Source organism: Labrus bergylta, chromosome 2 (genome assembly GCF_963930695.1).
Source record: "Labrus bergylta chromosome 2, fLabBer1.1, whole genome shotgun sequence".
Classification (NCBI taxonomy): Eukaryota; Metazoa; Chordata; class Actinopteri; order Labriformes; family Labridae; genus Labrus; species Labrus bergylta.
This window is the reverse complement of record NC_089196.1, coordinates 28,642,911-28,662,736: the sequence shown is the minus strand read 5'-3', so window position 1 is coordinate 28,662,736 and position 19,826 is coordinate 28,642,911. Positions and strand designations below refer to the sequence as shown.

General features: G+C 43.6%; 1 protein-coding gene across 2 annotated transcripts in view; it reads right to left on the bottom strand.

Moving 5' to 3' along the window:
- Positions 1 to 206: 206 nt before the first annotated feature.
- Positions 207 to 19,826, bottom strand: part of adam9a (ADAM metallopeptidase domain 9a) — a 41,008-nt gene continuing 21,388 nt past the window's right edge. Inside the window, exons 3-24 of one of the 2 annotated variants that reach the window (XM_065950993.1) lie at positions 19,677 to 19,735; positions 18,960 to 19,038; positions 15,695 to 15,771; positions 14,583 to 14,787; positions 14,414 to 14,479; positions 13,568 to 13,639; positions 13,200 to 13,369; positions 13,034 to 13,115; positions 12,319 to 12,452; positions 11,351 to 11,522; positions 11,052 to 11,144; positions 10,324 to 10,428; positions 9,489 to 9,579; positions 8,410 to 8,515; positions 7,996 to 8,179; positions 7,826 to 7,906; positions 7,440 to 7,545; positions 6,911 to 7,058; positions 5,483 to 5,585; positions 5,293 to 5,322; positions 4,764 to 4,822; positions 207 to 4,345 (exon numbers count right to left, since the gene is read on the bottom strand). In XM_065950993.1, coding sequence (XP_065807065.1) covers positions 4,276 to 4,345; positions 4,764 to 4,822; positions 5,293 to 5,322; positions 5,483 to 5,585; positions 6,911 to 7,058; positions 7,440 to 7,545; positions 7,826 to 7,906; positions 7,996 to 8,179; positions 8,410 to 8,515; positions 9,489 to 9,579; positions 10,324 to 10,428; positions 11,052 to 11,144; positions 11,351 to 11,522; positions 12,319 to 12,452; positions 13,034 to 13,115; positions 13,200 to 13,369; positions 13,568 to 13,639; positions 14,414 to 14,479; positions 14,583 to 14,787; positions 15,695 to 15,771; positions 18,960 to 19,038; positions 19,677 to 19,735 — 2,292 coding nt within the window. In that variant the 3' untranslated portion in view covers positions 207 to 4,275. The remainder of the gene's footprint in view (positions 4,346 to 4,763; positions 4,823 to 5,292; positions 5,323 to 5,482; positions 5,586 to 6,910; positions 7,059 to 7,439; positions 7,546 to 7,825; positions 7,907 to 7,995; positions 8,180 to 8,409; positions 8,516 to 9,488; positions 9,580 to 10,323; positions 10,429 to 11,051; positions 11,145 to 11,350; positions 11,523 to 12,318; positions 12,453 to 13,033; positions 13,116 to 13,199; positions 13,370 to 13,567; positions 13,640 to 14,413; positions 14,480 to 14,582; positions 14,788 to 15,694; positions 15,772 to 18,959; positions 19,039 to 19,676; positions 19,736 to 19,826) is intronic. The other variant, XM_065950999.1, reaches the window with a different exon arrangement.

Below are 19,826 nucleotides of genomic sequence, written 5' to 3'. Positions count from 1 at the left end.
CGTGTGAATGTGAGTGTGGCTGGTTGTCTGTCTCTATATGTCAGTCCTGTGATTGACTGGTACCCCGCCTCTTGCCCAATGACAGCTGGGATCCGCTAAAGCCCGAGGTTGAATCTGAATTCTTGAGAAACTAAAGCGGTCAGATATATGTAATGCAGTAAAAGGTCAAAGTCTCTTCATCAAAAGAATGAATCAGCCGTACGAGGTTTCACATGACACAGCAATATTTAATAATTCAATTCTGTTGAAAGGTTTTTTGCGTTACCACAGATAACATGTTTACATTTGCAAAGAAAAAAAAAGATAAAACAAAAATCCTATATAAAATCATTTATTAAAATAGAAAAAGGTGATGAGATTCTCTGTGTAACCATGGCAACGCCTGTCTATCAATCAGACATGCCGTGGTACACATACAGTACACACAGGTTGAGCATAAATATATCTGCAATCTGGAGGTTTCCTTTTAATCCTGACTTTCCTGCCCTGAGTTTGACCTCTCAGGCTGTTTTCACAACATGGATGTAGTGTTATAGTCAAGACCACACTAATCGAGAGCAAGACGTACCCGAGACCAGAGTGCCCCGTTAACACAAACCTGATCGTTTGTGTCATATCCAGATCTTAATAATACATCCATGTTGTACATCCTTATCTACCTGTAGTTTGCGGCCTCCTGCCTGACAGACTGAACTCAGGGCATCTCTGCTGTGGAGTCGGTTTCCTCACAAGTTATCTTCCACCTTCAAACCATTAGCTGAATACAAACGAGACATCTGCAGTGTAAAGGAGCAGTCTGGCAATATTTTATATATTGTTAAAAACGAATCTTATGTGCAGACCCAAACAACATCGTGTGAGTAATGTAGAAGGAAACTCCTGCGCTTCAGCTGCTCCACAAATGGAGGTCGGTGCTCTAAAGAGAGGGACCTTAGACATTTTAAATATAATTCAGTGGACTCCTTCACACGGGCAGGAGCCAAAGAAAGTCCTGGAGCAGAGAGGCAAATGCATTATGGTGCAAAGAAATTTGCGCCAAATAAAATTTGCATGAGGTGATTCATGTGCTCCGAACTTTCTTTGGATCCTGCCTGAGAGAAGGAGTCCACTGAATTATAGGTTGAATGTGTGAGAGTTGTCATGATACCAGGACTTTAATCTTTCATACGATACCAGTAAAACTTGTTTTTAATACCACGGCAACAAAAATAGAAGTCCTAGGCAGCAAATAGTGGTTCATTTCTTGTTTTAAATAATCAAAAATGGCAGCTAACCTCCTGCACAATGTCTAGATTAGGCAGAGTTCAAAAGTTTTCCTGCAATTTTCAATGGATTGATTCCTCTCCTTTGTGCACCTGTCCAATGAAATATGTATATTTTTTAAGCTTCTGTCCATTTTGATAAAATCAATCATTAAAATAACTGAGATTGTATCGTTTAAAGACATCAGAAATATCAGAGTATCACAAATTCTGACGACTTCACATCTTTCAATGGTGTCTGACCGCTCGTCTGTGGCTCTCAGCTTTAATGCCCACAGCAGTGTTAGTTTGATCTGCACATGGGATTTGCTGATTTTAAGGAAAATGCGGAATTTCTCCAGACTTATTCAGGCTTTAACGTCAGCAGCAGCAGAAACCTTTGGCTGGCTGTAACTCGATGCTCTTGTCAGTCTTGTGTCAGATGTCTTGTGAGCTCCGGCCCCAGCTGCTCTCAGTCTCTAAATAACCTCAGACCGAACAGTCTGTCCTCCAGAGTTCTCTTTTCTTTAAAGAATAACAATGTTGGGGAAACACTGATTTATAATTTTTGGCATGAAAATGATCAAATGGCACAGAGTTAGCCCTATAAGATACTTAAATCCTCAGTCGATTCCTCATGTTCAATGATTTCTGTGCAAAAAACACCCCACACCTCTAATTTAAAATATACTAAAGGAGATAAAAAAAACAAAAAAACATGATGTTCTCCTCTCACACGCAGTGCATCCAGGTTCAATAACTGCAGGGTGCTGTTCACTGGCTAAAAATGCTAGCAATGCTAACAGTCCATGAACAGCAAAAGAAGCCAGGTCCAACAAAAACATTTGGTTTTCTTGGTGAGTAAAAATCCCTGGATCACTCCTGGTGTCGAGTGACTTTGATGCTGGTTGCCAAGCAAAGAGGGAAGTTTAACGTCCTGAATGTCACCTTACTTGTCTGTGCTGCTGCAACGCCTGAATGTCCCCTCTGGGGATCAATAAAGTACTATCCTATGTTCGTGCATGTTTAGAGAAGTTTGTTCAGTTTCTCACATTCAGGTCACGTTGGTGTGCAGAGTCTGGATGCTTTCAGGACTTTAGAGCAGATGTTCCATGTAGCTGAGAGTTGAACGGATCATTTCCACCTTTAGTCACTTCAACACTGTAACAGATTTTCTTCTAAGAGCAGCAGTTTAAACATCATTTGAACGCCCAACCCCCCATAAGTACCCAGGGGATTTCCGTCCAGCCTGGTGGCAAAGAGGCCGACCAAAACCTGCAAAACAGCAACTCAGACCTACTTGAGTTGATTTACTATATTTCCCATAAGGCCTCTTACCAACCTTCTAATGAAAGCTGTGGGCCGGTGATACATCATTAAGGTTTAACAGTGTTGAAGTCTCTCAGGGGAGAGTTTCTTTGTGGTAAAAAATAAGAGATGAGCGCGTTCATTCCCTGCAGAGACGTCAGCCAGCAGAACCAAAAGCATCAAAGTACCACAGATCCAGAGCAGAGAGAGTTCTGCACTCACACGTTGTTGCATACTGTGTTTTTACAATTCTGCAGAAAGAGAGAGAGAGAGAGAGTGCCGGGGCGAACAAGGTGATGGAGATCAAGCGCACCCGCACACAGCAGCCGGGGTGCGTTACATTCCTGTGACAGTGCTGAGCAGAAGAAAGTGCAATCAGACGGCACCAGTGCTTTCATCCAGAGACAGAAAGAAAGAAAGTAAGAAACAGGTGTGCAAGCCCCGCCTCCAGGGACCTCTGTCCTAAAACCAGCCAATCAGAGTGAAGCTCCTCTGAGCAGAATGCATTTGTTCATTACAGCGCTGAGTTAGCCTTGACATATTTACAACCCTTTCAGCTGGATTTTAGCCCAGCTCACGTTCCCTATCAGTGGGTGAACGATCCAACGTTTGGTGAATTCTGGTTCACAATGACAGGAAGAGCCGACATCGAAGGATCAAAAGAGACGTCACTATGAACGCCACAAGCCAGTTATCCCTGTGGTTACTTTTTCTGACACCTCCTGCTTAAAACCCACAAAGTCAGAAGGATCGTGAAGCCTCGCTTTCACGGTCTGTATTCATACTGAGAATGAAGCCCTTCTGCTCCAGGGGAGGTTTCTGTCCTCCCTGAGCTCGCCTTGGGACACCTGTGTTACCCTTTGACGGGTGTACCGCCCCAGTCAAACTCCCCACCTGCCACTTTTCCCTGGAGCGGGTCACGCCCGGGCTGGGCCGAGCGCATGACAACAGAAGCGAGAGCCACCTCAGGGCTCTTCTCTTGGCTGTGGCTGTATGTAGGGACAGTGGGAATCTCGTTCATCCATTCATGCGCGTCACTAATTAGATGACCAGGCATTTGGCTACCTTGAGACATGTTTATATTTCCATTGACAAAATCTTATTGGTTAGCAAACTAGCAATAGTGGATCATTTACAGTAAAATGTTATTTTGGGAAAGTTGCAGCTAACCAGCATTAGCTATGGCTGTGCACCTTTAACTCCTGTTTGCCCCCACAGGTGAGCCAGTGAGATAAATGGCTTGGTCGTATTTTGATTAAGAGGACGGGGGAGTGAAATGAAACATCTTTTCACAGCAGAGATAAAAACATGTCTGAGGCTGATTCATTCTTTGCGTTTGGGCTTCACTGTAAATATGTCTTCTGTAAATATGATTGGCTGGTTTGGTGACAGGTAGTCACTGTGTCGCCTGTAGACGCAGAGATTTGCACTTCAAATAAAGAAAGAAAAAAAGGACAGACTGCAGAGAACAGTTGCTGCTTCAGTTCAGTGCCGCAGTGTTCCTGTTTGTTTGCGTAGATTTCCCCGTCCAGTGGCGTTGTTTGGATCTTAGACCGGCAGTCTTGGCTCCAGGAATTATGTCCTGGCTCATTCTAGATAACCAGCACTGAGTGAGTAGGTACTGAGGTGGAGTAAAAAGAGGAGAAGAATAGGAGGAAGAGGAGGGGGAGGAGGGGGGGGGGGGTGTCACCCAGGTGTGGTGGGTGGGCGGGGCCCATCACATTGGTTAAACAGGGGGAGCAGGGGCGGGTCTTTGAGGCACCAGAGGCTGGGCTGCAGCAGAAGGTTTCGGTTTTCTGAAAGAAAAAGAAAAGTGAACAATGAACTCCAATGTCTCCTCTACATTCACACACCTGATAAAGTAACAATAAGTAGGAATTCTGTGTGGAGCAGTCAGCGCCAAACGAAGGTCAACGGCACTGTTTTAAAATACACAGAGCTGTTGTTTTTGTTGGCAATCCTCACTCTTTGCTGCTGTAACAATGTACATTTCTCCGTTGTGGGATGAATATCTTATCTTACTACGATGTGATGATGTACATAAAGTGGTAACAGTACTCAGGCCAATGGAGCAATGTGGGTACAGGAGCCGGGGAGGGGGGACAATCATACATCAAGCAGGGTGGGGGCAACTGAGCCTAGTGTGAGTGCACCCTACGGTTAGTGTTTGCAGCATCAGAGCAGTGAGATACACAGGGGGGAGTCGGTTCTTACACTGGAGGAGGAGGAGGCCTCAAAGAGTAGGACGGAGCGGTCCTGCTGGTCTCCACCACCTGAAAACACACACAAATAAACACACACAAATAAACACACATAAATAAACACACACAAATAAACACAAATAAAAAGTGTTGTCACTTCTTCATCTGTAACTTTATATTTCTCTTTATTGTATCTACATGTATGATGGACTGTTTCAAACCATAGTGTAACTTATCTCACCGTAATGAGACTTTCTTTGTTAACGATCATTATTAATTCAACACAAAGTAATGATTTCTAATAACTCAAAGATGTGAAGTCTATTCCTCACGTTGAGTAACTGAATATTTTTAAAACCATTAAAAAAACAGATGAAGTGTAAAAAATCTCTTCAAATAAAAGAAACTTCACAGAAGAGAGCAGCAGCAGTATGATGACACATTATTTAGTAAAGTTGCAGTAGTATTATTAAAGGTGATTTTAGTAGAAGAGGTGACAGAAGTGTTCTCACAGAGCGAGTATTAAAGGTGTTTTTTTTTACCTCCTGTGGTGGCAGGAGCTGAGTGTGGTTCTTCAAACAGAGAGAGAGCAGAAGATGTAACGACTTATTAATACTGATTAGTTCACACACACAGACACACACGCACGCACGCACGCACGCACGCACGCACGCACGCACGCACGCACGCACGCACGCACGCACGCACGCACGCAGTATAGTGTAAACTCACCCCGTCTCTGACATAGTTGTTTCCGTTGCCCCGGGGAACAGATGGAGGCTGCGCTCTTGGAGGCGGTCCTCTGCTGGGATTGGCCGAAGCTGCACCGTCAGCCCTATTAGACACGAGGTCGGTTAAAGCAAAATTCAGTGTCTTACTGCTATCACAGTGCATTTGAACGCAGCACAGGGGACAGTTTTAGCATAGCAGTCGGTAGTTTGAGTGTCCCTGAACATAGCACAGTGGACAGTGTGAGAGCAGCTTTCATGGGGCCCTTGAATGCAGCACAGGGGGGACAGTTTTTCAACAGTTGTGAGAGTGTACTTGAATGCAGTACCAGAGACAGTTCTAGAGCAGATTGTAAGAAGAGGAATGTTTTTTAGGAGTTGTCAGAGGGTTAGTGAATGCAGCACAAGGGTCAGTTTTAAAGCTTCTGACAAAGTGTCCTTGAACGCAGCACAAGGGACAGTTCTAGGGCAGATTGTAAGGATGTCCTTGAATGCAGCATGGAGGACAGTTTTATAGGAGTGGTCAGAGGGTCAGTGAACCCAGCACAAAGGTCACATGATACACAAGTTGTCCTTGAATGCAGCACAGAGGACAGTAGAGAGCAGTGAGAGCAGCTGTCTCTCCGTCTAAAATGATTATTAATAGAAAAAAAAAAACAGCTGACTCGGCCTCTGCTGTCAGCTGCTGCCGACTGCCTCAACTCAGGAAATTAAGGAAATAAGAGCTCATGTAATGAACAGCATTTTCAAAATTAAACTGGTAAGCTTTCCTCACTTCCATGAGCACGTCTTCAAGGCATAATCTGCGACATTCTGGATATTAATATCACAAAAATCAAATATACCCTTTGTACATTTATTGTGGAGTGAAAAGTGAGCAAAGTCAAACTCCCCCTGGATTTATTTTTCTCCGCTCTGTGTTCATGTGGACGGCATATCCTACAGCTTGTTTATGTTTCACTCAGAGGCTCCAACGTGTTTCACACATATTTTAATCGAGTGAGCCCCTCCCTCTCCAACCGTTAGCCCTCCCATCACGAGGGGGGGAGAGCGACTGTGTCTATAACTGAGAGAGAACCAAGAAACAAAATACTTTCTATGGTCTAAAAAGACAAACGGATCGAATAGAATACATTTTAGACAATCGTCACTTGAAATTGGATTTCAGATCTTATTAGAACTCGTCTGCTGCTGACTCTGCCTCACAGAAACCTGAAAGTGAAACAGGACAGGAGGGGCGGGGGACGGGGGACGCATGGAGACAGGAGGGGCAGGGGACGCTGAGGGAAGAAGGAAGTGTGTCTGACGGGGACATTTGTTAAGGTCTGACAATCTGCTCTGACAGTCTCATAGTAATACTGTGTTAATAATGTGTTTTGAAACAACATGTCCTGGTGTTAAGATCACCAGCATGTCTCCTTTGTGAACTCACTGGTATCCTTGCGATCTCTTCCTTCGGCTCACTCCGAATCGCCGCAGCAGCTCTTTTCTGCGCAGGAAAGCAAACGCGCCCAGACCGAGCAGAGGAAGAATGAAGAAGAAGAAGACCAACAGACCGTCCCTGAGAGACGTGTCCTTATCTGTGGAGGACGGACGGAAAAAAAGTTTACATTACAGCTAACAAATCAACCAAAACACAACGTTACTACAACATATAGCATATTATTTTGCAGAATATGTGACCTTTCAAAAGATTGCAAAATATGTGTCTGACGTGGTCAGATAAGTATCAACAATAAGAATGTAATTAATAGTTTTATTACAATAAACAGGTGAGGATTGGGGGGCCTGATGGCCTAGTGGTAAGGTGGCGCCCCATGTACTGAGGCTATAGGGCTCTCGCTCCTAAAGTCTGACATATCTTCATCTTTCCCCACTCACACTCTGATCTTCCGACTCTATCCTGAACAACAAAATCCTGAAAATAAATCTAAAAAAAACAAAAATAGAGAGGAGGCTACCGTTCCAGGTGGGTCCGCTGTCCACGCTGCCACCATAACCTTTGAGCTCACAGAAAGGAGCTTCCCAGCCGTCGTCACAGTGACAGTTCTTATTGCTGTTACACCTCTGAGAGACAGACAGAGAGAGAGACAGAGAGAGAGACAGAGAGAGAGACAGAGAGAGAGACAGACAGACAGACAGACAGACGCACGCACGCACGCACGCACGCACGCACGCACGCACGCACGCACGCACGCACGCACGCACGCACGCACGCACGCACGCACGCACGCACGCACGCACACACACACACACACACACACACACACAGGTTAGTTTATGATGTCCTGATTATCTTCACAGTGAGGCAAACAGGTAAACAGACAGACAGGTGAACGTGTCTCACCCCGTGTCCGTTACATTTCTTCTCTACGTCACAGTCGTAGTTCAGGATGTCGGCGCTGCGACACTCAAAGTTCATACAGACCTGAACACCAGAGAAGAAGAACAAGCGTCAACATATCTTCTGATCTCTTTCTATTATCATCCTCTTTTCTTTCCTCTCCTCCTTCTCACCTTGTTGTCTCCACACTTGGTTCCCTCGTTCACCATGCCCGGATCGGGGACGTCTGATCCCAGCATGAAGTCCACTCCGTAGCATTTGCCTCCGGTGATCGGCGTGCTGATGATCGACGGTTCGATGCCGAACACGGTCACCGCCTGAACATTAGAGCACTGCAGCTTCCCGCACAGAGCGTTTCTATGGAGACAGGCAGAAGCGTAATATCATCAGTGCCAAGTGAATATACAGATCAGATTGGGAGGCTGTGGAAAGCTGTTTGAGGAATCATTTCATGGCCACAAAATAATTAATTTTTTTTATCAACCCTGCTGTGTACCTCATCTACAAAGTCACTGTATGGATACAGCAACCAAACATATAAAAAACAAACGTGTGTGTGTGTGTGTGTGTGTGTGTGTGTTTGTTACCTGCTCTCACACTTCTTGTAGCCGTAGTTGTGGTAGCCACAGTTGCCGAAGCGATCTCCTTTACTGTTGACGTCTTTAAAACAGATTTCAGGAGCCGCCTTCGCCTCTGAGGAAGAGGAGGAGGAGAGGGACTCGGGTTACTTCCTGAACATCTCAATGAAAACAGTCGTACATCAATATAGCAAAATGTATTCATCAAACTCGTCATCCAGATGCTTCAGATATACAGAAAGAGGCTCTTAAAGACAGATTTTGTGGCGGTAACCTATTTATTGACCCTGTTATTCTGTTTTATTTAAACCGATCACGTTGATTTTTGTCTCTTCATGTTCCTAAATACTCTCACTTTGCCTCTCCCAGGATGTACAGTAAAAGTGGTTCATTAATCTTAAAGGAGCAAAATGTAACTCTGACATCTTTCTGCGTTCTAACCTCTCTCCATTTTTCAAAAGCATCTCCAATATTGATCCTAGTCTGAGCACGTTTCTGCTCGTGGAGCTTATTAGAAACATGCAGAGGCTTTTTAGGTCGGGTACAATCACTTCTATCTGAACCTCTTCTCTGTCCCGCTTCCATCGCTGCAACACCTGTTGACCTGATAACTGCTCTCATATCTGGGAAACCGAGGGGCGTCCAAAACGGCCGTGTGGGGGGTGCCTTAAAAGCGCCTACCTTCTCTGGTCCAAACAAATCCAGAGCATTCAGGAGCAGAATCTAAAGTTAGAAGGAGGACATACTGACTGCTGCATTGTTGTCAGAGAAGCCAGCACTTCAACATAACATGTTTCCTTAATGTCTGATCATATACTAAGATACCTTTATCATTTCACTCACTACACATCTTACTGGTTGGTCCTTCAAAGAATCTGAAGACAGGAGTGTACGTAAAAATACTACTTTGTGACTTTAGTAAGGAACCATCTTATCACATAACTTTATTATATATCTGACCCGAGACGGAGTGAAAGAAGCAGCAGTCAGTTTCTTGTTTACAGTAAACAACAGATGAAACATAAGCTTCATGGAACATGCAGTCAGACAGAGTTTAGAGTTTAAACACGCAGGAGGATGTAACATACTGGAGCCGAATATGGCCTGACACTGTCCGTCATAGTGCCGACACTTCCCGTTGTAACAGTAAGCCTGCTGGTTCTTACACAGCTGCCCGTTCTGAAACACACACATAACAAACAGAGAAAAGTAAAAGACTGTCAGTCAATGAGATCTGTGAGCTGAGACTGTGGCGCCCCCCTGTGGCAGCTCAGTGTGGAATAGAATAGAGAAATATTTTTATTTGTCCAAAATGAGGAAAATTGTCTTTTGCTTCACAAGAACAAAATCAAAAAACATGATGATAAACAAGACAACATTTGAGAACAGTAAGAGATCAGAAGAGCGCTTAACCACATCACAGTCGACTTGGTTTCTAAGTAGAAAACAATATTTGAAGAACACCCGTCAGGTCATTATATAAACAGGCACTGATAATAATGGATCAGAAAGCAGTCATATGGCACCATTGTCTCATTCTAAAGAAACACGATATATTGTGTTTTGACAGTTTTGTAAACTTTTCTTTTTTAAATCTGATTTTTAAATGTGTAAATAACCTCTCTCCAAAAACAATATTTTTTCTATTTGTAAATTGAACAATTGAATTGCACTTCACAAATCATTTTTTACAAACATTTCTTGTGGCAGTCTGAGCTGCTGACCTGATGGAGGCGCTTCAAATTGGCAGTACAGTGTTTGAGAGGGGCCGCTTGTTGTGTTGAGTTCTTTCTTTGTAGTGTTTAGTATCTGCCCGTCTCAAGGTGACATCTGTGGTTTCCTTATGATTCTACAGTCTGCTTTGACCACTCTTACACATCTGACATCTAAGTGTCCGTACCAGATTCTTGTAAATCATTTCACCTGTATGAAGACGTCACTCTGACAGAGGGACGAGGAGCCGTTACAGTACTCAGGGAGATCACACTCGTCTGTACTTGACCGACACACTGTTCCACCAGGCAGGTACTGGAAACACAGAAAACCAAGATGAAGATGAAATATTTGTCATTTTTAGAAGCGTTTCACATTCAAGTCTTCTCTCTTTTCAAAGTAACCAGACTCAAGTCGTTTTACCAGCAGGAGCGTGGGAGTTACTCGTCTACCTCTGCGTTGAACATTTGGCTTTTTTGATGCACAAATATTGTGATGGACCTGAACTCTTACTTTAAACCATCAGAGTGACATCAGATCAGATCAAACTAAGTGATTAATGCAGCGGCCGACCAGCTACCCCCGTGTTCTTAAGGCTAAAAATAGTGTTTTTGTTGATGCGAGTCTGTGGGATTTGGAGAGATTGATGTAACGGTTGCTTGTGGTTAAAAAAAAAATCCTCTTTTACAAAAATGTCTATCTCTGCAGGAAACCTTTCTGCAAAGTTGTCTGAATAAAAACAATCATCATGGACTGTATGCAGCTGCTGTCTGAAGATATCTACTCATAAACTTTCTAGACCTACTCGTCATTAACACCCCAAAAGATTTGTAAAAACAGTGCCCACGTTTACAAAAATGCTGGAAGTCCCCTTTAAGCTGCCTGCGCTCTCTGGGCTAACTGGAAGTGGGGGTCAAAGGTCAGACTGTTGTGTTTACCTGACACTTGGAGCAGCACTCTCCGTAAGCACACTGAGCTCCAGGCTTCAGCTTACAGGTCTTATACTCACAGCAGGGGTCCTCCTCACACTCCTGAAACACACACGTTCACACATACAGATACAGGTATTAATCAAGCAGAGACATTCAGTGTTGAAAAATGAAGCAAATATCAAAGTGCGTAACAAAAAAAACACAGTTCCTCCAGTGTCCACTAGAGGCTCTCTCTAAAACTTGGGGAATCCCAATTAGAACCCAAATTTGGATCTGACAGGCATATAGATATTCTTCCTACAGACCTTCTGTGACCCACAGTCGCACTCCTCCCCCATGTCCACCAGTCTGTTTCCACAGTAGGGGGCGCTGTAGGCCTCATCGGGGCGAGGGACGTTCAGGAGACACGTTCCCCCCGTCAACAAAATCATCTTCTCAAAGTCGTCTGCACTACAGCTGCTGAAGTTCCTGGATCCTCTGCAGAGAGGAGACGAGAGAGTACATTTTAAGAGTGTCTTTTTAATATGTAGATTCAGGGATTTATTTACTTATTGAGCAAACGTTTGAACAGTTTACATTTTTAAATAAATGTTTTCACTGTATGTTAAACTTTGCTTTCATAAAACTTTTAAAAACTTCCTGGCAGTAAGATCAATTAAATTAAATTTAAAAAAGAACGATAGAGAAGGAACTGAGGAGGGTATGAGAGAGGAGGAGCAGAGATGGAACATGGTGTTAGAGAAAGTGGAGATGAAAAGAGGAGAGGGAGGAAAAGAAGAGGAGGAGGAGGAGGAGGAGGAGGGGGGGGGGGATTAGAGATGAGGAAAGGAAAAGGAGAGATGGAAAAGAGGAGGGAGAGAGATTACAAAAGGTGTAAAGTTGGAGAGAAAGAGCAGGAGGACAGGTGGAGTGAGGAGATGATAATAAAAAAGAGTAGGTGGAGGATAAGAGATGGGGGAAAAGAGGAGGAGGAGAAGGAAAAAGGAGGAGAGAGGACAGGAAGAAAAATGAGACATGAAGGAGGGTATCGAGAGAAAAGGAAGATGAGAAGGAGGAGAAAAGAAAATGCTGAAGACAAAAGGAGGTGTATGAGTAGATAAAGAACAGAAAAGAGTTAAAGGAAAATATTTAAGGAGAAAGAGAAGTAAAGGAGGAAGGAAAAGGAGGAGATGATAAAGAACAGATGGGGGGGAGGAGTAAAAAGGGGATCTGGAACATGTGTTGTAATGTGTGTGTGTTTTAATTTGTGTGTGTGCTTCAGTGCCCTCCTTACGTGGCTCCAGAGTTCATGATGCAGGCGGGGACTGGGCATGTGCAGGAGCGCCCGTCGTCGTGGTTCATGCCGAGGTTGTGACCGAGCTCATGAGCCACGATGGAGGCGAACGAGGGGATGTTGTTGTTGGTGAACTGAAGGAGTAAAATTAAGATGAAAATATGAACAGAAAGAAATATGAAAGGTTTTTACAGCCTTTGGATTAAAAGAAAAGAAAACGCACTCCCTGAACTTCTGGACCATCTTTTTCTAAAACAGTTTGTTTATCTTTAAATATGAGAACATGACAAACTTTACACTTATGGAATGTAAACTTTTGATGTTGCAGTGCTTTCACACTTCTCGTAAAACACTCCTGAAGTTGAGCTGTATGAGTGAACAGAGTTTCTCCTGCCAGCCCCCTAGTATTTTTTTTTGCAGAAAGTCTGAGAGGGCTGATGTGAGAAAACAGCTGGATATAATCACGAGAAACCCCCCCCCCCCTCTCCTTCCTGTCTGACAGGGATCGTCTCCCGCTGTGAGGTACTTATGTGAACAACCAGATCAGCAGGATTTCAGGGGAAGATCTCTTGAAATTCTCTGGAATATTCAGGAGAAAGCAGCTTTAGTAATGTTTAGATCAACTAGAGAAAAGTCGTCTGAACAACCAATAAGCTGCTTGTGAAGAGAAAGAGAGGTGTCTCAGCCAATAAGAGGAGAGAGCAGAGCAGTTTACCGCATTGATCCCGCCCCCGTGGCTCCTGGAGCAGACTGTGGAGACGAAGGCCATCCCTGCTGTTCCTCCAAAAGCCTTCTTCCTGCAGTGACATCATCATCATAACCATCATCCCTTTTAATTATCAACAACACTCATGTTTCACTTTAAGTGTTTCTATACTGACAGGATGAGTTGTGCCGAGTCGTGGCGGCGACGGCTGACCAGCTCTTTCTCTCTCCACTGGGTGAAGCGACTCAGGACTTCTCCGGCTCCTCCGTCGGTGCTGATCGGGTTCTGCTGAGTCCAGATCTCCAGACCGACCAGGACCACTCGAACGTTCAGCTGAATGTAGATCTGAACACAAAGAAATTATAATTATCTCTACGGCCTTTAAAATGTCTCCTCAGTTTTTAGTTTTGGTCTGTTGGTTAGATAGTTTATTTTTAATTGTATTTAAGTAGGGTTAGGGTTCTTTTACTCCAATGCAGGTTTTTTCCTTGAAGCTGAGAACATTAATACAATAGTTACAGTGTTCATGTTTGATTTACTCACGCTGTCGATAAAGTTTGCCAGATGAACCATCTCGTCCCTCACTGCGGTCTCGTTTCTGTTCATATAATTATACTGAAAGAAAAAAGAAAGACAAGTTGAGACCAAACATCAAACACAGAATACTTTATTAAAAAGATGCCAATATTTTGAAAAGTCTTTTGGATTCAGACGCTTCAGATGAATCTGTTTCATCTCTGGGGAGGAGCAATTAGCCTAGCTTAGCACAAACACTGAAAGTAGTGGGAAACGGCTAGCCTAGCTCCTTTAAAACACCTTTCAACGACTCCAATTTATATGCTCACATCTTCTTCTCTGCAAACCATTAAACGTGTGACAACCAATGACTTTGTAACTTTATCTCAGAACAAGTTAAGAGCAGAGACTTCAAACTGTTAACTTATGGTGCTTTCCATTTGACCTCTGAGTTGCTAGTCTGAAACATCTTCAAGAACGCCGTCCTTAAGGGGCGCTGGTGGCGCAGTGGTTAGTGTGCGCGAGCCCCATTTGGGAGGCTGGAGTCCTCCAAGCGGGTTGCCAAGGCTCGAATCCCGCCTGTGGCTCCTTACCCGCATGTCATTCCCCACTCTCTCTCTCTCTCTGATTTCCAGCTCTATCCACTGTCCTATCTCTCCATTAAAGCAAGCCCAAAAATAAATCTTAAAAAAAAAGAACGACGCCCTGAAGTCGGACTTGGAACTTCTGTGTGTGTGTGTGTGTGTGTGTGTGTGTGTGTGTGTGTGTGTGTGTGTGTGTGTGTGTGTGTGTGTGTGTGTGTGTGTGTGTGTGTGTGTGTGTGTGTGTGTGTGTGTGTGTGTGTGTGTGTGTGTGTGTGTGTGTGTGTATTACCCTGTCATTGTCGACAACCAGCAGCAGCTCCACATAATGAGTCTGATGAAGAATAGCTCGCTTCATCTGGAACAAAAAAACAAAACAGGTAACTTAATCATAATATTCATTAATGAAATGACCATATTAACAAGATGGTGTGTGTGTGTGTGTGTGTGTGTATACGCACCCTGCTGTGCTGTCTGTGGTGGATGTCCTCTTGTTTGTACTGAGCGTGCTCGGTGCTGTTGTTGTGTTCGTGCTCATCCTCATGTGGCGTTCCACATCCACGGGGTTGTGATGTCACATCCTGTAGGCGGTACACCAGGTGCTGCTCGGGGGCGGAGTCTAACGGCTCGATACCGTAACTGTCGTCAGCGAGGTGCAACACTCCTCTGAAAAAAGAGCGATGCAACATCATGAATATGAATGTGACGTTCCATATTTACTGTTCAAGGTCACATGATCTGACCTTCAGGTCTGACACTCAAAGGGAATCAGCTGCTGACCTTTAAGGTTTACTACATGATATAAGATATATCACATGATATATATATATATGACATGATAAATGAAATAAATACTTTCCTCTCTTTACAGTCTCTTATCCATACAGTCAGAAGGTTGAGGTCTGATTTTTTTTGCTGCAGAGTGTTGATTAAACAACACATAAAGTCGAGGGTTTAATTAGGCCTGAGTGTGTGTGCTTTATCAAAGTAATTACAGAGATATCACACAACAGGGCCACACACACACACACACACACACACACACACACACACACACACACACACACACACACACACACACACACACACACACACACACACACACACACACACACACACACACACACACACACACACACACACACACACACACACACACACACACACACACACACACACACACAGAACAACAACAACACACAGAGCCATCTGTGAGTAGAATATAAAAAGGACACTTGTCCTTGAGAATAAGGACGCAGAGGGGAGAGTGTACAGTGTGTATAACGTGTGTACCCGGGGGGTTACAGTGTGTAGTAGTTTTTCAGGTTCAGGTTTCTGAGAGTATTTGGTTTCCTTTGTTGTCACTGTTGATATTTCGTATTCTCTGCTCTTAAAGATTACTTTTTCTTTACAGCTTTGTTTTGTTTTTAACCATCTAGTGTCTCTGTCTCTGTCCTGCATCCTCTAATAGCATATCAGTGTTGGACACAGGTGTGTGTGTGTGTGTGTGTGTGTGTGTGTGTGTGTGAGAGTGTGTGTGTGTGTGTGTGAGTGAGTGTGTGTGTGTGGTTACCTGAGGCCGTTGCAGACGCTCATAGCGACAGAGGAACCCTCCATGTCCTGAACGAAGCCCTGATAGTGACAGTGATTCTACAACACAAGAGCACACAGAGACACATGTTTTAGTACCCTGATGTTCTCTTTCAAAGTGCAGTGTCACAGAGACACCAGCAGGGGGCAGACTTCAGCTTCACACAGGCAGGTTACACTCTCTTCTTCTACATTTATATTCATTTATTCAGTAGTAAAACCAAAACTGACTGTAACTTTCAGAGGCACAGAGAGGAAAACATGGTAGAATTACGTCTCAGATAAAAAAGGTTTTCATCCAACACAAGATCCTATTTTAAATAGAGACAGAGAGGAGCTGCTGTCAATCATTAAAGTTTGATCAAACATCAGATCTGAGGAGACGGACTGAGAGGGGAGAGAAGAGAAAACCTCGGGGTAAAGAGTGCAGGAGGTCAGCAGACAGGAAATATCAATGCACTCACTTCACACACAGAGAAATCTCCCAGCATGCTTTTCTTCTTTAAATAAACACAGCAGCTGCAGAGAAGCTACACCGACACACTGACCGGTTAATTACTACTATTTCATCTGCAAAATATGCTTCACTACAAAGACCCAAAAAGAGACAAAACACCAGTGTGCACACATCCAAGACAAATGGCAGACAGACGCAGAGCAAAAAAAGAGCAACAACTGTACTAAGGTCCTGCTTATTACATCGACCCTGACCTCTGTCTCACTGTGTATAGACTTTGATTCTTTGTCTTGGATGTCACTAGTTTGCATTTTATGTTTGGTACTTAAAAAGAAAAAAAAACATTGCAGCCTTTAGGAGACTGAGCCATAAATCAAAGATATTTCAGATTTAATTGCAGCACTAAGTGATCAGTATGTCATGTTTTAATGATGGGAACAGACAGAAGTTTGAAATGTTCCTGTCTCCATGTCTTCATTGTACATTAGGGCTGCACAATTTATCGCCGCATGAGCATGAGCACAGAAGTCTTAATTTATCCCTTAAGATGAGAGCAATTATTTTCTGTGAACGAGCCATCTGTCTCAATCAGCATGTGCACGTTTTACCCATCGGATGGAGGCTGACCAGGCTTTTTAAAGTTTATTTTTGGGACTGAGTTTATCTTTATGCCTTTATTTAGAAACAGGACAGATGATAGAGTCAAAACGACAGGAGAGAGCGAGCGAGAGAGTGAGAGAGAGAGAGAGAGAGAGAGAGAGAGAGAGAGAGAGAGAGAGAGAGAGAGAGAGAGAGAGTGGGGAAATGACATGCCGTAAAGGAGCCACAGGTCGGACCTGAACCCCGGCTGCCCGCCCAGAGGACTACAGCCTCTGTACGTGGAGGGCATGCACTAACCAGCAGGCCACCGGCCCCTCGTGCTGACCATGCTGAGGCAACATTTTGATGCAGTCAGAAGAAGATGAAGCTAACAGTCAGCTGCTCTTTGATTAATTGATATAATGAAAAGAAAACCTGTTTTTTAAATGAATATGTATTCAGAAGAAACATGTTGCAAACACAGGAGTGAAACATGAAGAACAGCAGACCAAAAACCTGAGTTATAGCTACAAAACATCTTTTAAAATTGTATCATTCACCCCCACCTTCACATATTAAATAATAAACTCATATTTTCTCAGGCACCATATTGTGCAGGTTTAAAGAGCATCATTCAAATCTTTACATATTTAGTGTACTAGTGTCTGACAGTTGGATTTTCTAAAGTGACTTATCTTAATATTAACGGTACTCACTGCTGCATTTAAATGAGGAGACTGAGATCACATCCTGTTGTTCTGAAACTAAGTGGAAACATTTGAAACAACACAACTTTAAACTGATCTCTGATATGAGGTGAATGGGGAGTTTATTTTTTGGGCCTTTATAATAGAGAGACAGGAAACGCTGAGAGAGAGAGAGAGAGAGAGAGAGAGAGAGAGAGAGAGAGAGAGAGAGAGAGAGAGAGAGAGAGAGAGAGACGATGACACAGTAAAGGGCAGAGGTTTGATTTGTACCCACGGTCCCTGTGACGAGGACTATAGCCTCTGTACATGGGGCGTGCGATCTTACCGATGTGCTATCCATTTTTTTTGTTTTTATTGAGCCTTTATTTAATCAGGTAATTAACCCATTGAGCTAAAGACGCTCTCCGATGGTCTTAAGTGAGAATAATCATGTAATCAAACGTTATAAGGCCCCCCCCCCCCCCCATAAAGAAGAAAAAGATAAATAAAGCTCTGAGTAGGAAGGCGAGCAGGACACCTTCTTAGTGAGAATATTCACAAGTTTCCTGATCATATAAATCCACAACGTCCACTTTGCCCAGCCTGCTTTTATTGAAATCCTCCAAATGTAAAAAGTGCTTCATTTCCCATCCCTAATAAATAATTAGAAAACAAATTTAATGTGATAATCAAAGCTGTACAACCAAATCACTGCATGTCAGTCGGTCATATCGATATTACAGTTTTGTGCCGATGAAACATTTTCTGAAACAGCTTCTGCATTATTAGAAGAGGGACTCTGTGTCGAAACGTCTGAATCTCTTCCTTTGTTTGGTTTTCTTTGTGGTGACGTCGTTTCTTTGTGGTATTTGGACTATGAGTGTTTTTTTACTCTCTGTCTCAGTCTGTTTCCTTTCTCTCGTCTTTTTCTCTCCTGATCTCTGCTTCCTGTTTGGCTTCATTCGCTGACCGGTCACATGAAGGAGTTCTGTCACTTCCTGGTTAATCAGATCCGCTCAATGATTGGCTCCCTGGAGAAAAAGCAGGACTCATGCTGCATTCATGCGGTGTCGGACACATCGGAAAAAACAGTTTTGTGTTGGAAAATGCACATGAACGCCCGCTCAAGTTGGAAGAACAACTTGGAAACTTAGAAATAATTAGGTGCTCGATTTGCCGTAGCTGAGGTCCTCATCGTCATCAACGAAGGGAGGCAAATGAGGTTTTGTTAACGCAAAAAAACTTTTGATTAATTCACGTATTGCACATCGACTTTTTGCTGAAATATAACTTGTAACAGAGACATTCACAAGTTTCTTTAAGGCATCCACGATGTTTGTCAGACTTTCTGAACTGAAATCAGGTGAACGCACTGAAGCCAGAAGACTGACCTCCCAAACTCGGAAACTGGGACCATACGAGAATACAGCATCGTGTGTGTGTGTGTGTGTGTGTGTGTGTGTGTGTGTGTGTGTGTGTGTGTGTGTGTGTGTGTGTGTGTGTGTGTGTGTGTGTGTGTGTGTTACCTGTACAGGTGGTCTGGATGTGATCAGTGATCCGTTCTTGCTGTAGGTGAACACAGTGAAGTCTGCAGGAAGCAGCAGGCTGAAAACAAAGACAACAACAACATTTAATGTGTTTGTATCTGTTTTAATATCTCTTTAATATTATAATTAAATAACGGACACATGCTGGTTCGATACGGACCGATTGAAACCTTTTTGTTTTGTTTTAAGTTTAGTTTTGAGCGAAACAGGATAGTGGATATAGTCGGAAATCAGCGAGAGAGAGACAGAGTGGGGAATGATATGCAGGAAAGGAGCCACGGGTCGGATTTGAACCCGGGCCGCAGAGTGGCTGTAGTCCTCCAGGCGGCCCGGGTTCAAATCTGGTGACCCAGTTGTCATTTAAGGAGAAGAAATATGATTTGTTCAGATAAAACAGCAGACGTTTGACGTCCATGAACACTTGAAAACTAAAGATAATCAGCTGTTTCCTCTTCTCTGACATCATGAACGGAGGGATCTGATTGGCCAATCAGCAGCATCTGATATGATGTCATCAGAGCAGATGATACTGTGTTGTAGTTCAGCACACACACACACACACACACACACACACACACACACACACACACACACACACACACACACACACACACACACACACACACACACACACACACACACACACACACACACACACACACACACACACACACACGATATGAAGTCAGAACTTACTCGTTTCTCTCCAGATGAACGACGTGATCACTCCCGTCCACACTGATGACGTACGACACCTGAAGAGAGACAAAGCAGAAGTTCAATCTACACATCTTCATCTTTCACAGCAGTAACATATCTTTAGTTATCTAGGGGCTCTTTTTGGCT